The 15,110-nt window shown below is 41.6% G+C and overlaps 1 protein-coding gene across 1 annotated transcript in view; it reads left to right on the forward strand.

Moving 5' to 3' along the window:
* Positions 1-15,110, forward strand: part of CRYBG1 (crystallin beta-gamma domain containing 1) — a 95,447-nt gene that overhangs the window by 38,048 nt on the left and 42,289 nt on the right. The window contains 4 exon segments of the mRNA XM_036380114.2: positions 14,215-14,260; positions 14,263-14,589; positions 14,591-14,670; positions 14,672-14,789. Of these exon segments, the coding sequence (XP_036236007.1) occupies positions 14,215-14,260; positions 14,263-14,589; positions 14,591-14,670; positions 14,672-14,789 (571 nt within the window).

Here is a 15,110-nt window from a genome sequence, read left to right on the forward strand (position 1 = left end):
AAGGGAAAAAGAATGCTTCATTTTGCCCTGGTGATGCCAGTATTTCTTATAGGTTGACAAAGTATTTTTACACTTAACAAATATTTAATTTGCTCTGTCCCTTAAACTTTTAGGGCTTTTTAAGATGTTTAGCTCTGAGTCATGATCTGAGATAATTAATACAGAAGTATTTTTTCAGATTTATTTCATTGATAAGTATGCAATTCATAATTAAAAACACAACATCACCATAAACATTAAGAAAAAACATAATTTACAGAGTACTGAAATCATTATGGAAGCCAGGAAATGCAGAACTGGGACAGAATTTAAATGCTGACAATTTAAGTCACAGTGATGTCTCCCACAAACACTTGTGTTCCAAAAAGCCACTGTATATTAATTTACTAGTCCACAGTGTTTGGTGAGTAGTGTCATAAACCAGTAAACTGAAATGGCATGGCAAATGTTAAAACCCACAAAGCACAGGGGGAATAATTTGAATATAACTTCTATCAAAGCTTTTTCTGCAGAGAGAATATTTAGGAGCATGGTCTACAGGGACATAATGGCAGTGTTGACTACCATAAGTATATTTAACTGAAAGGGGTGATTAGGATCATGGAAACAAAGCAAAATTAACCCCAGCATGTCCAGATAATCTTTTTAATATCACCTGCAAGAAAGAACCCACATGTAGGGGAACTCTTCCTAAGGAAGAGCACTAATTCAGACTGGAGGACTGAACTTTGCTTTTGTTAATTCTTTCAGTTTTAATAACACATGGTACTATCTTTTGACATAGACCTTTCTCAACATTAATACTTAATAATATAGAAGTAGCAGAGCCCTTATATTACTTTTAATACTGCACAGGTGCTGTTGTACCTGTAGGAATGCTGAATCAGCACACTTGGGCAGCAGCTGCAGTTGTAAGTCAGCACTGGTGAGGCTTATTGCACTGATAGAACCTAGATACCATGTCTGGTTTTATGGAAAATAATAAAGACAAATGTGATAGGAATTAGTGTACATCAAGCCCATTCGCTTTTGGGCTGTGATAATTGCACATCCATTGCTTTGCCTGTGTCTGCTCTTTGTTAAGGACTCGATAGGAGGAGGGAAGAGGGGACAAGAGGAAGGCCAGAGAGGAGAGATCAAAAAGATGGCACAAAAGCAAGCTAAAACCACAAATCAAGAACAATTAATCACTAATAGATTAAATTCACAGCAGATAGAAAAGAAAGCTAACCCAAAAATTCAAGTAGGAGTGTTCAGAAGACTGAATAAGCAGTTTCTGTCTTTTAAATGCTTTGAGTTACATGATAAAAGGTTTGTGCTTTTCTAGGATTCTGCTGTAAGTCAGGTTTATTCTATGTCTCTGCTTAAATAACTACAATTCTGATATTTGCATCCCTAAAAGATTAAGTCATTCGTAGTAGAATAGCCCTTCTAACATGATTGATCTGAGACACAACAGAATTAAGGATTCCTTAGTTTAGAGTATCCATAATGATACAAACCTTTGGTCAAGCATCGTTCTGCCCAGGTTTCCCAGGACACAGCAAACATTCATAGCACTGCTGCAGAGATTCTCTGGATACAAAGATATGATTCTTTAACAGAGAAAGATAACAGGTGTCCTCAACTCAGCCATGTTTCCTAATAGTGAAGACAGAAGAATCAAGCAACTTGTTATACATGCGGTGTCATACTCACAGTGTAGGCAGAGAGCCAAAATTCTGAGAAGTCAAGATGTCAAAAAGCTTGAGCATCAGGTCCACTAGAAAACTATCTGATTATTGTGATTTGGCGTTAGCCTGCTGAAGACATGCTCATCCTCTTGTCTTCCAAAAAGTCTGGAAATCTATGGCTAATTACAGCACAAGAAAGGTTCTCAACTATCCATGACAAAAGCTCTCTGAGTATTGCTCAACAAAATTACTTCTCTGCTTAATAAAATACTGTGCTGCTGACTAGACTGATGGCATCATGGCAATTTCCTTGTCGGTTAACTTTTTTTTCCATATTCCCAGCTCATTATTCCTCTTATCCCCATTTGAACCACGAATTCACTTCAGTATTAACTTACTAAGGTTTTCATTTTGCTGTTTCCAATATGGCTAAGACTCCAACTCTCTTATTTCCTAAAAATAACATCTAGGTTAGGTTATGTCCCATTATTATGGCCAGCCCAGAGAGACCTTGAAAACATCTCTTATATTTCTGCTGCTTTTTGGTGAGATTAATAGGGGAGCATCTAAGCTGTGGCTGATGATAGGTGTACAGGACTACAGCTGACAATGAACATGGGCCTTAGAGAAGGGGAAAACACAGGAGGGAAGATGGCATGGAGTTATGTATCATTTTCGTAGAAGGAACATAGGTCCTGGAATATTGGTGCAGGAGGAATCTATGTTGAAGTGTAATACTTTGGCATTCAAGATGGCAGTGGATGTACTGAGTCAAGAAGGTTTCACCCGTTTAGAATATATTTGAAGGTGAGGATAGCGGTAAATTCTTACTCTGATAGACACCTTCCAAGTAGTCACAAAGTTTATTGAGGAGATTGTTGGGGTTTTATATATACAGGTTAAAAACACCCAAACAAACTTGAAATAGTATCAGACAATTTGCATGTATTTATTCTTGGCTGGCAACTTTAGACAGCTGTCACTTGGACAATTGTCCTTCCAAGCAATTCAATACATTGACCTTGATGCAGGTGAAGTATAAAAAGGTTATGTTCAACTCTACATTGGATCTAAATCCTGAATAGTATTCATGTTCAGCTCTGTTTGGAATTGAATTTCATCTGAGTTATTGCACGCTCCATGTAATATTGTGAACAAATTTAGTGGAAGCAGTGGATGAAAATGTGTTTCCTTTAGAGAGGATTAATGATGGCCCAAAGTCAAGTGAGCAGTCGTCCTGCAATGTGATAGTGCTGAGGTCTTCAGGGCTGGGCTGCTGAATAAACTACAGTCTCCCAGGCAGGGACAAAATGAAAGGTCTATCAAACCAGCAAACGTCTGCACTTTGCACGAGTGAGATAATGTGGACAGCCACATACTCAGTGTGGTATTGCCCAGGGAAGGCAATGAACCCTTCATGCATTGCAAATTGTTTAGGAGGTCTGTCATCAATGATCAAGCATTGACAGTACAAAATGCCTGTGGTAATGGTGACATGGGAGTGTGCACCAGGCAGTCTGGTATTATCGGTGACCATCCTTTATCTGCCCCACCTCTGTGTATCATCGTGCCAAACACTCAGCTACATGGCATTTCAACATTTCACAGGTGTTACTTATGCTAGTATGTAACTTTTCCTTAGGATGACAGCCTGCACTTTACTGCTTTCTTCCCAAGGGTATACTCCTCCCTTCTCTTTTCCTTGGTGAGTAAAGTCCTGTGAAGTTGCTCTTTGAATCCCCAGGGATTTGTTGCTGGCCTCCATGCTGGGCTGTGCAGTGATCTGCAGTCTGGAGAGCTGAGGATTTGTCCTGCATCGTGCTTTTCTTGTACCATTTCCACACTTGTGCAATGTGCTGGAATGGTTTTCAGGACCTTGGCAGCTAGCTCTGCTCTCTCCTTGGGTGTGGCCCTCCACATTTTGCCATGCTACGTGACCAGGTGGCTCACAGTACACCTGAGCACCCTCAGATCTGAGGAGGTTGCAACACACAGCTTGTGCTAATAGTCCATTCCTCCTGACCAGGCTTTTGCCACTTTTTAAGCTGTATGTGACAATTAGGAATGTGTGTATGCATACATATATGTGTAATTTATTGCTCTGTAGTGCCAGCTACAGTGTAATAATGGGTTTGAAGAGGGTAGTCATGAAAAACTTCATCTTTCTGGTTTTATTGTCTCAAGAACTGAATTAGAGTGAATAAGCTGGAATGCTTCTTCACTTACCTCTTTAAAACAAGCACTCAACCTGCCATGGCTCAATATCTGCAAAAGCAAAGCATGACCCATTTAAAAGACCAAACTGCCTACTGTTTCAATAAGATTTGGAGATTGTAAAAGAAATCTACCATTCCTACAAACTAGTGTTGTTCATATAATTTTCAAAATCACAGGGGGGTAACATTTCACCAGATAAGTTTTCAGTTTGTTGTGGTTACAAATACTATCTAAAGATTTAAATAGAATGTAATGTTTTCTAGTACAGACTTCTGTTGTGTTCTGTCTGGACTGCTTCAGACTTTGTTTTTTATGATGGAAGTTTGACATCTTAATTTCCTCTGAATCATATGTTATGACTGTGCAAATGAAAATTTATCTTCTTTTCCTCTCCTGTCTCTACAATTCTCCTCTCCCTTTTTTTTGGTTTTTTTTCCTTTTACCATTTTGCTTTCTAGGAGGGTATATTTGCTGGAAAAAAAAAAAAACCAAACCAAAATGAAACAAAAGAGAATAATTGTCTCAGAGGAAAACAGAGATTAAAAAGTTAAGCTTTTGAAAAGTCTGAAAAATCTGACCAACCTACACCATAAATGTTTAGCAACCAGAGTTCGGATAAAAAGAACATGAAGATCTGTTTAGTTTTTTAATGTTTCCTCTGGAGAAATTTGTGATTTTAAAAGGCTCATCAGAGGTAATTCTGGATATTTCTCCCCTCCCTCTTCTCCAGGGGAGTTTTGATGGTTTTGCTTCTGGAAACATGAAGGGTATCTTTTTTGTCTGGTGTGTCAGTTTTTATTAGATAAATTTCTGACTCTAGGACCTGAAAAAGACTCCCACTTTCCAAACATGGGAGATGTGTAGACAGTTTGTGAGGGTTTTTCCCCAAGTGTCTGCCAGGCAAAAGAGAAGCTTCTCCTGCTTGTTGCTGGGTGCTGTTCAGAGCCTTGTGCACAGGTGGGAAACTGAAAAGCTTTGTCAGGTTCACCATGTGGCCAGCTGGGAAAGCCTGGGCTGCAGAAGAGAAAAAATATGGAGTCACCTGCAGAGGAAAAGGGTAGATAGAGAAAAACCCTACAGAGTAGGAGAGATTTGTATTCCCAGCCTTTCCCAACAGGTGCCCAGAAGGCGTGGGAGGGAAGTGGTAGATTAGGAGCAGGGGAGAAGACTCATGCGTGCCTTCCGCATACAGGAAACTCTTGTTGTCTACCAGGTTTTAATGGTCGCCAACCACCTCCCTCCTGCATTCCAAAGCACCAGCAAATAATGGAGTGACTTTATGCAAAGGGGACTCCAGGAGTTGCTAATGGAGTGGTTTTGCTGTAATTTATTTAGAAAGTATCTAAAATAGTTTGAGCCCAACACTAGAACTGTTGTAGCTAAAACTATGGTTAGTTATGATGCTTTTTGAAGGGTTAGCTTTAAAATTACCTTTATCAAATGTGTTGTTCTGAGCCACAGATACCAAAGCCAATCGTGGAGTATGTTGCATTGGCCTATATCCAAACTAACAGCTTCAGAAATTTAAGTGCAGAATCAATAACTCTCTGTATTCCTTGACATTTCCTGGAAATCTCGGTGTTTCTGAACTGTACAGTTTCAACCAGTTTAATCTAATTCCCTCTTGCATTATTGTTCATCCACAAAATATATTTTTAGAGGTAAGACATGATGTGGGTTTTTTAATACCAAGTAGAAATTAGAATTTTCATCCAATTATCCACCAATAATAGTAGTGCAATTTAAATGCTGTTGTAGTTGTATCTCTTTAGTAGCTAACATTTAGCAGTTGAAGTGCACAGTAGCATAATGCAGCATGACTGTAGTAATTAATATGTAATAGCAGGAAAACATGTATCTCCCTTTTTTCTTCATAAGTAACAATGTATCTGTTTTCTAGACAGATGCTTTGTTTATTTTAAAGCTTTCTGCATTAATTAGTTCTGTTTGGAGCCTAAAATAAACACACCTAAGAATAAAAATGCATTTCATGAGACCATTCCCTCTTAGAAGTTTCTCTTGCTTAATGGAGAATATTGCGATATGGAAGTAATTGTGGGATTACAGGCAAAGAGTTGGAAGGACTATTCCACTTAATTTACATTTTTGCCCACAACACTATGGGGAACCAGTGGGTTTGGAGCCATTCCCATTTTCTTCATACTGGTTTCATAAAGTTTATTCTAACCAATATTGAGGCACTTCTCTGTAATTATTATGAGAAATAATTTTAATGAATTCTGGAAGCCTTAGGTGTATGCTGTTATTTGGAATAAATGCTAAGTTATAGTATTGTAATTCAGATGTAAAATGAGGTATCCAGCTGATTTTTATGAAGTCAGGATAAGATATTTTAGTAATAATAGTTCCCTGTGCTTAAAACTCTTCATTTGTAAATGATGGAAAATCTGTACATCAAAGAAGTTATCAAGGAGTGTAAACACTTTATACATTTCATAAAAGGGCTTTTTGAAGCTCACAGGCTATCAAACCCAAATTTTCCAAAACAGCTGCTATGTTGGGCACCTCAGTATTGGGGGGCTGACTTGAGACACATTTCAGTTGAAAGGTACCAAATGATACCCTGGTATGAGGTGTAATAGGATTTATATCACATGATTTTAATCTGTTTAATGAGAGCTTCTGTGGAGAAGAGAGACTACATTAATTTCATATTTAAATACAGTTTGATTAAGTATTGCCATTTTTCATTCTGCTAAGTAGTTTTCAGAGTCAGAGCCATACATTAATTTTTTCTGTCTCAGGACCATCACATCAGCTTTCCAAAGCCAGCATGTTAAACATGTAGTTCACTTTGTTGGTTATGAAATTTGGCTTTGATCAAATTAGCAGTCCAATTTGCAGTTTGTTTACTGTCTTTGTTCTTTCACATCTTAACAGCCTCATCTTAGTAACACAGTGCTCACAAGGATGGCTTTCTGCCTCTTGCTCTGTGACAGCCTATATTCTACTGTGCTTGACCTGGGCAAAGTCCCCATGTTGCTAGCAAAAGGCTTTTAGTTTTCCATTTATAGTTTCAGACTATCTGCTACCCAAGGAAAAAATCTCAGATTTTATAAATTTCAAATTACATCATGAGTTACTTTTAGGTATCTAGAGCTAGAGCTGCTGAAGGACACTTTGGTGCTTTAGTTAACTAACTCCTGGGCATCTGTTCCCTAGACTGAATTAGAACTGCAGGTGAGACCTAGCTTTCCTACCTAGTACTGTGAGACAATCTATAACCTTCCTCTGCTGAGCACTTACAGCCAGCTAAAAGGAAACACTGGGCACAGGAGTGTATTAGAAATTCTGCCTTACTCTTGAGCTACATAGAATCATAGAATATCCTGAGTTGGAAGGGCAAAGTCCAACTCCTGGCCATGCACAGGACACCCCAAGAGTCACACCATGTGCCCAAGAGCATTGTCCAAACATTTCTTGAACCCTGTCAGGCTGGGGCTGTGACCACTTCCCTGGGGAGCCTGTTCCTGTGCCCAGCCATCCTCTGAGTGAAGAACCTTTTCCTGATATCAAACCTAAACCACCCCTGACACAACTTCAGGCCATTCCCTCTGGCTCTGTCACTGGGCACCACAGAGAAGAGACCAGTGCCTGCCCCTCCTCTTGCCCTCATGAGGAAGTTTAGACTGCAGTGGGTCTCCCCTCAGTCTCCTCCAGGCTGAACAAGCCAAGTGACCTCAGCCACTCCTCATACAGCTTCTCCTCAAGATCCTTCACCATTTTTGTAACCTTCCTTTGGAAGCTTTCTAACAGCTTAATGTCCTTGTTACGTTGTGGCACCCAAAAATATACACAGGACTCAAGGTAAGGCCAGGTGCAGTGTCATGTAGAGATGCCCAGGAAAAGCCAGCTCAGTTAACCAGCACAGAGCAGCCACATCAGTGCCCTCTTTGGCAGAGACTGATAATATATGTGGCTCTGTAAGATTATTTCCTTTTTGCCCTATAATCATTTAATGTAATGCTGCAAGACTTTTTCAAGTGCCATAGACTTTCCAGGATGCTTGAGCTCCTATAGACAGGAGCAGTTTTTTGTGAAAGCATGGGGAAGAGATGAAGATTGATGGTGCCTAAGAAGGAGCTGATTTCCAGAGACTGATTGCTCTGTCTGTGGTACAGATACTCCTAAGTTTGCAGAAAAGGAATCATATTTCTTATCTCTATGTACAAATACTTCATCTAAAAGAAGTAAGTGTTGCAGTAAGCTAAATTAGACAATTTATGTTAAATCTATACTAACCAGTGCAGACCATTTAGAGTTAGTGACAGGACACTGTACACTCTCACAAAACAGGAGACCTACAAGCATAGCAGAGAGAGACCTGCTAAATCAAAACCACTGATGAAATAGGTTCTTTATCACTGTGAATTGCATTCAGAAATGAAAAAAGGAAAGGGGTTACATTTGTTAGTTGTGGCTTCTGATTAGGGGGGACTTAATTTTAACTCCAAGCCACTCTCTTCCTCTCCAAAATGCTTTTGCTATTTATCCTTTATTGCTTAACAGAAAAAGTACTTTCAAGTTCCTATCTCTTAGAACAAAACATACACATGTTTATTTCCACTCTTTACTTTGAAAGAGATAGTTTTGATGAATATTTACACTAAGAAGATTATCTAGTGATACAGCTCTGGCCCAACAGCAAGATTCAAAATCATGAGAGTGAGGATGTGAGGCTAATTCATATCAAACTTCCTCACTTTCTCTTGTACTGAAACACAAAGAGTTTCAAGTGCAATAATTTATGTTAATATGATTTTTTTTGCATATAAATTTTTTCTGGATGTCTTTCAGGTTCAGGAGAGTTTAAATATTCTCTCAGTTATTCATTGTTGAATAATCCCTGCTCCTGCTTTTGGTGCTAGTTCTTTTCTGCTTTTTCAAGTCCCTTTATAGTACCATTTTACCACAAATAGCTCAAAAAATACAGATTTAATATACCAACCTAGGAAGGTGAAGAACCAAGGATGCCAACATAAATCAGTCTCTTTCTGCATAAAGGCACAAGTGATTTTTTTTTTCTTTAGCCATCCTAAATTTGGATCAGAAAACAATAACCAGGTCTGTGAGAACCAACGTGTGTGGTATATTTTCCCCTACTGTTGCATATCTGTGCTCTGGTATTGCACATTAATTAATACACGTAAGGCGTTTGCCCAACACTAACTTTGTAGTTCTTTGCAACATGTTCTCTGCTTCTGTAGAGCTGCTTACTGAAGGACTTGGTGCCACCCTTCTGCAGTTCTTTCTCCTATCCTCTAATTGAGCCCCTTTCATAGTTCTAATTTGTCTGCCAAATGACTTATCAGTTGGAAAGGCTCAAGGCTCAAGTCAGATACTACTTCCTTTTTTTTTTTTTGTTTGTTTGTTTTTACCTGAGTGCTGCCAGAAGAAAGAAGGGGTTAAAGCGTGGGAGGATTGCTAAGAAAAAGGGTTTGGTTACTGACACACAGGACTGCATCTCACACAGGATAGTTTGTTTATTCTTCTGTAAACAGCAGAAAGAATTATCATCATCATGGTAAGGCAAACAACACTCTTTTATTCCCTTTTTAAACCCCATCAGAAATCTTCACGTTGGTACACAATTACTTTTTTTAAATCGTAAAATCTACTGATCTCCATTAGTTTTATAGGGCGTTTCTTTAACCAACAGATGCTCCTCTTGACAGAAGGGGAGGGGGGAAAGATTTTAGTTTATGGAAATAACTAGCTCTGGGGAAGAGGAGATGGGAGCAGACATGCCTTTTCTGACATGCCCGTTCTTATTTATCTCTCTTCTCTCCTAAATAGTCACGTAAGGATCTGTTTCATTTTATCAATGCTTCTTTGTCTTTCCTGAGCTTTTTTGAAAGATTTCCATTCATTTATTTTATGTGATTTGCTCCTTTCAGTTTTCCTGTTCTTTTCTAATACATCCAATATCTAAATCTTGGTGTTTGACACCTAAGAAATATTATGGTATAAAATAATTTATATATATGCATCTATGCTTCTTGAGCTGATTATTTCTTTTACAAAAAATCCATTAAACATGCAGGCTCATAAATCTCAATCTATATGCTGTTGGAAAATAGTCAATTTTCGATGTACATTTGAACTAAAAATCTACTTTTACAGTGAAAAAATAAATTGGAAGCAGAGAGGTCCTGTTCTCTTGAAGATATTAAATGTTTCACTAAAATATCCTGACTTACTAGAAGTAATGTATGTGTAAAATGTAAAAAGTAATGTATGTGTAAAAAAATAACTAGTATGTGTAAAAACATGACTATTAAGAAAACTTACATTTGGTTCACTTCACTCTGCTCAAGTCTCGCATTTATAGCCCCTTGCTTACTCAGGTAAGTTCCTGAATCTAAATAAATGTATTCCCTGCACAAATTGCTCAGGTAAAACTGAAATTGTTTAAAATCCAATTATTGCTATTTATATCTTCTATCTGCATAGCAGGCAAAGAGCTGGAAAAGACAGGGAATGAATTCCATGCTAGAGAGGACCTGTTAAATTTAAAGTGTGTTTTTTTTCTTTAACTCTGAAGAGGACACTGTCAACCTGGAACATGGTATAGTTAAAACAAATGCTAAAAAACGTTTAGAGAGTATATGCCAAACTCTTCATATTCAGAAGGAAGTTTGGGAGTTAAAATAGCATAAGCCATATTTTCCTAATAGTAACCCCCTCTTTGTGTCTTTGAGAAGGGTCAGCATAAACAATGAACAATGAGTATGGTGAATTGAAGTAATTCAAATCCATTTGATTGACACCAAGGTCAGTTAAACTGGTTAAGTTTAGAGATCATTTAGATTAACTTAAAATATAACTGCTTTTTTCCCTCCAGTAAATCACAACAAGAATTGACTCAGGTCAAATGTTTTGTTAAGTACATTTCCCCCCATGCTTTTAAAAGAAGAAAATAAGCACCAAGCCTTTATTTCCATCTGCAACTCACTCCTTCTCTCTCTGCCAGTAGCTATGGCACTCACCTGTAGGAGAGCAGTATGAAAACTCTTCTCTGTAGGACTCTAGTGGGTCTTGTGCTTCTCAGACTTTTCTCTCTCTTAGCTTTGATTTGTACATTGTTCCTTCCAGTTTTTCTACTAATATTTTCACAGCACGTTGAGCCAGCAATACTCCAGAGCAATTTTCAGCCTCACAAAGCCCAGCACTGTTACTGTGATATATTTCAGTCTCAGTCTCTGCAGAATGCTAAAGCCTGAAGAGTAATAGTTTATTTATTTAAATGTTTTGGCTAAGCACTTTTTGGGATGTCATGTGACTGCTAGAACTTCCAGGCTTTCTGTTTCTCATGGCTGGGTGAATTATGATAGTGTGATTTAAAGATACTTGACATTACTGGCTTTCCAGCATGAATTTCCAGGGGTCCTACATTATTAGAATTGTTGAGGATAGAAGGGTCTCAGAAGTTTTCATGTTACCTGAAATCCAGTCATTTATGACCTTCTAATGAATGATAAAGCTTAAATTTATTCTTCACTACATGGTTTGTTGGTTTTTTCCCCTCTGAAGATGAACATATGCTGGAAAATAAATGTTTAAATTAAAGAACTGTCCACAGTAGATATTACCATCTATTAGTTACCACAAAGTTGCTAATGACTAGTAAAAATACTGCTTTTTTCTCTAATGTGTGCTCTAAGAAGTGTGTTCATTTATGTTCAGCTGACTCAGATGAACTCATCTAAGAAAATAACATCCAACTGATCCCTCAAGACACATCCTGAAGTTTTGATTCAACAGATCATAGTAGCTTATGCGCTCTTTTCACTGGAGACCAGCAAAGCACATGTTTAATTGCACTGTTAAATTAGGGGTTTGGCTGTGGCAACTTACATTAGCTAATGAGAAAAAAAACCCAGCCGAAAACAGAGGAAATATTTTAATGCGAGCATAAACAGGTATGAATATAAATACAAACAAAATTTACATTTCTTGGTTAAGAAGGCAGCAGCATTTTGCTTTCAGATTAAACACGGCTTTCAAGGTTCATGCAGAGTGCTTGAAATGGCTTCCTCCACACTGTCCAAGGAATGGATAGGCAGGTCCTCTAGATTTTTCAGTTGCCAATGCCTTTGATCAGGTATTTCTCAAGCAGTTAATGTTTTAAGAATAGGCATGCTTGAGCATAAGCACATTGAAGAAGCCTGATCTGCAGAGCAAGGGTATTTCTTGCCTTCTGAAATCAAACACTTCCATGCAGTGCTCTCAAGTCAAGCATTCTTGTGCTGTGCTCTGGCAGGCTGGGTTCCACTCGAGAATCCCTTGGGATGCTCGGTCTCTGTGCCCTCTTGCACTGACAATACTGGCTCACCTACATTTATCTGACTTAAAATACAAGCTCTCCAGGGCAAGTACCCGGTCTTTTATGTGTTTTGAAAGAGCTGTATATAATTAAGGTACTTTGTATGAAGAAATTACTTCAAAACAGTTTACATAGGGCAGCTATTTCAAGATCAAGGAAAAATCTTTAGCCTTGTTCCCTGAGGAAACAAGGCTTATGTGACTGGACCGGCTGGCTGTCCCTCCTCACTTCCATTCAACACCTTTTGAACTTATGGTTGTAGTTTAAACTACATTTGAAAGGGGGAGACGTCTCAATGATAATTAAGTTCCCATGGACTTTATGAAAATCAGTGGCTGGGAAGAGAGAAATCCAGATCCCCAGTTCAAATAACTAATTTTTCTAGGTGTAATCTTGCAAACTAAAAACTTGACAGTAAGTGTAATAATGATGGTCAGGTTGATAATGTAGTCCCAACTACTTTAGAAGACTGACAGCTATTTCCATCCACTTGTTAATATGATGGTTTACACCATAATAAAGTTAAATTTCCCCTGTTTTGGTGTTCCAACAGTTTGGAACTATTTTTAGCATGAACAATATAGTCATCCTCCTCATACTTGTAGTTATTATGAATTATGGGAGAAATCAGTATCTTTCCTTATTACCTTGCATTAAGTGGTGAAAATTTTGTATTTTTGCTTATTTTAGCTGGCAATGTTCATTATTGTCATCTTATTCTTTCCCTGTAATTAGTTAGTACTGGCAATACATAGATAGAATAAGAAATTAGTAATTGGGCTGCATTACTCATGATCTGATAGGGAAATACATAGTTGGTTTTGTTATCACTAAAGCACTTTACCCATGAGCTGTAGGAACTTAATGCAGCCCTTAATATTGCCCTTTACTTAATTGTTTTGGTTCTACTGGTTGAAAAAAGTCCTCAAAGGGAGTGGAAAAAGACAGGCATTAACTTTCTCATTTGCAGATTATTTCACTGTCTAATAAAACCTAAACTCCAAACAATACAAAAACTTGAGCTTAAGGTAATGACCACAGACTTGCCTATTTGAAGGCCAGCGGTGGAAGATCACTGTGTGAGGACACAGGTCTTGGTCGGTGCTACAGCTGCTTATCAGTTCAATGAGTGACATTGGTCAACAGAGGTAGGCAAAGACAAGGGTTCCATGGATTTCTGTTAGGTTGCAATATAAGTCAACTCTACCTTTTCCCCAATTTAGGCTCTGTGTTTTTCATGTTTTTTGTTATTTTTCATTTGCTTGGGCAAGCCTTGCTGCTGCACGTTCACTGATGTTAAATAGGTTCTATGTGGCTCTCCCGAGACAAGACTGTGTAGGCTGTTGATTAAGAAAAAATAACTAACTTAACACTTTTCCAGCTGGAGGAGGAAGTGACTCCATGAAAAAGGTCCTTATTTTCTTCAATAGCCAAGGGGCCAGACACACCGCAGGCCGGGCACCCCGGCCAGCTGCAGGCGGGCTGACCTGGTGTCTCCCCCGCCTCCGCGCTGGGCCCTCAGACGCTCCGAAGTGAGACTTGCGTGGTCCTTCCTGTTGAAGCTGTTCCACTTCATATAAGTCATTAAGCGTTAATTAGAAGAGGACTTGTTGAGCATTCATTAAACATTAAATACTAATTGAGCGCCCGGGGAGAGCGCCGGCACCATTCGGCCGCGGAGTCATTCTCACGCCGGCCCGAACGGGGCCGGGGGCAGGCGGGGCAGCCCTGGCCGCCGGCAGCCGTGTCCCCAGCCGGGGGCGGCGTGCCCGGGGCGGCCAGGCAGGGCAGGCATAGTCGGGCGGCACAGACGGCAACCAGCCACGCCCGCCGGTGCGAGGTGGAAAGTGCGGGTTCATCTCCCTGCAGGGCTTTGAACCCCCATGTCCCACAAGGGCCCCGGCGGCCGGGCGGGGCCGGCCCCCGCACATTTCCCGGGGCTGGAGGCAAGCCACGCCTGCTCCCGGCACCTCCGAGCAGCCGGCATGGGGGGGCGGCCGGGTCACGGCCGCTCTACACCCTCCGCTGCCCCGCAGCCATCGTGCCGGGCGGGGACGAGCCGGTGCCCCTGCCCTGCGCCGCCCCTCTCCCGGCCCGGGCGCCGGCTCACGCCGGGCAGCCCGCACTGCAGCTCGCCGGGGCGGCGGCGGCGCGAACCGCCCTTCTGCAGCCCTCGGTGCTTTTCCCTCAACATCAAAGGGCGTCGGTTTTGCCCGGGGCGGCGTTTTGCCCTCAATAACAAGGCGGCGGCAGCCGCAGCGCGGGCTGCTGGGGCACCTACGGGGCACGGCGCCCACTCGCGCCCCGCCGCCCCCTCGACGGCCTCACCCGTGGCCGGGGGCGCCCGCGCTTTTCCCGCTGCCCCGCGGCCCTCGCTGGGGGCCGGTCCGGCGCTGCCGCCGCCCCTCCCTCCCCGGCCGGGAGGGGCGGCCCGGCCAGGTAGAGCCGCTGCCCGCGGCGGGGCGGCGGCTCGGGGCGGGCTGCGGGGGCGGGCCGGGGCGGAGCGCACAGACGGCCGGCGCCGGGGCAGCCGCGCTACGGGTAGCGGCGGCGTGTGTGGGGCGGCTTCGCGCAGGGGCCGCCGAGCCGAGCCGGGCGGTGAGTGTCGGGCGCTCGGCGGGCTGGGGAGGTGAGGAGAGGCGAGGATGCGGTGCGGCCGACGGCGGGTAAAGCCCGCCACAGCACCTTCCTTCTGCTTATCCCGTTTTGGAATGGGGGAGGACAGTGGCAGCCTCGGGCGGCTTCACCCTCCTGGTAACGCGCGGAACGGGGGCTGTGACTCCTGCGGCGAGGTGGTGCTGGGCTGGTTCTCTGCAGCCGTACCTGGGGCTGCGCGGAGGGCGCGGGGGCTTCAACTCCTGCCCGCCCTGAGC

The sequence above is a fragment of the Molothrus ater genome, chromosome 3 (genome assembly GCF_012460135.2).
Source record: "Molothrus ater isolate BHLD 08-10-18 breed brown headed cowbird chromosome 3, BPBGC_Mater_1.1, whole genome shotgun sequence".
Classification (NCBI taxonomy): domain Eukaryota; kingdom Metazoa; phylum Chordata; class Aves; order Passeriformes; family Icteridae; genus Molothrus; species Molothrus ater.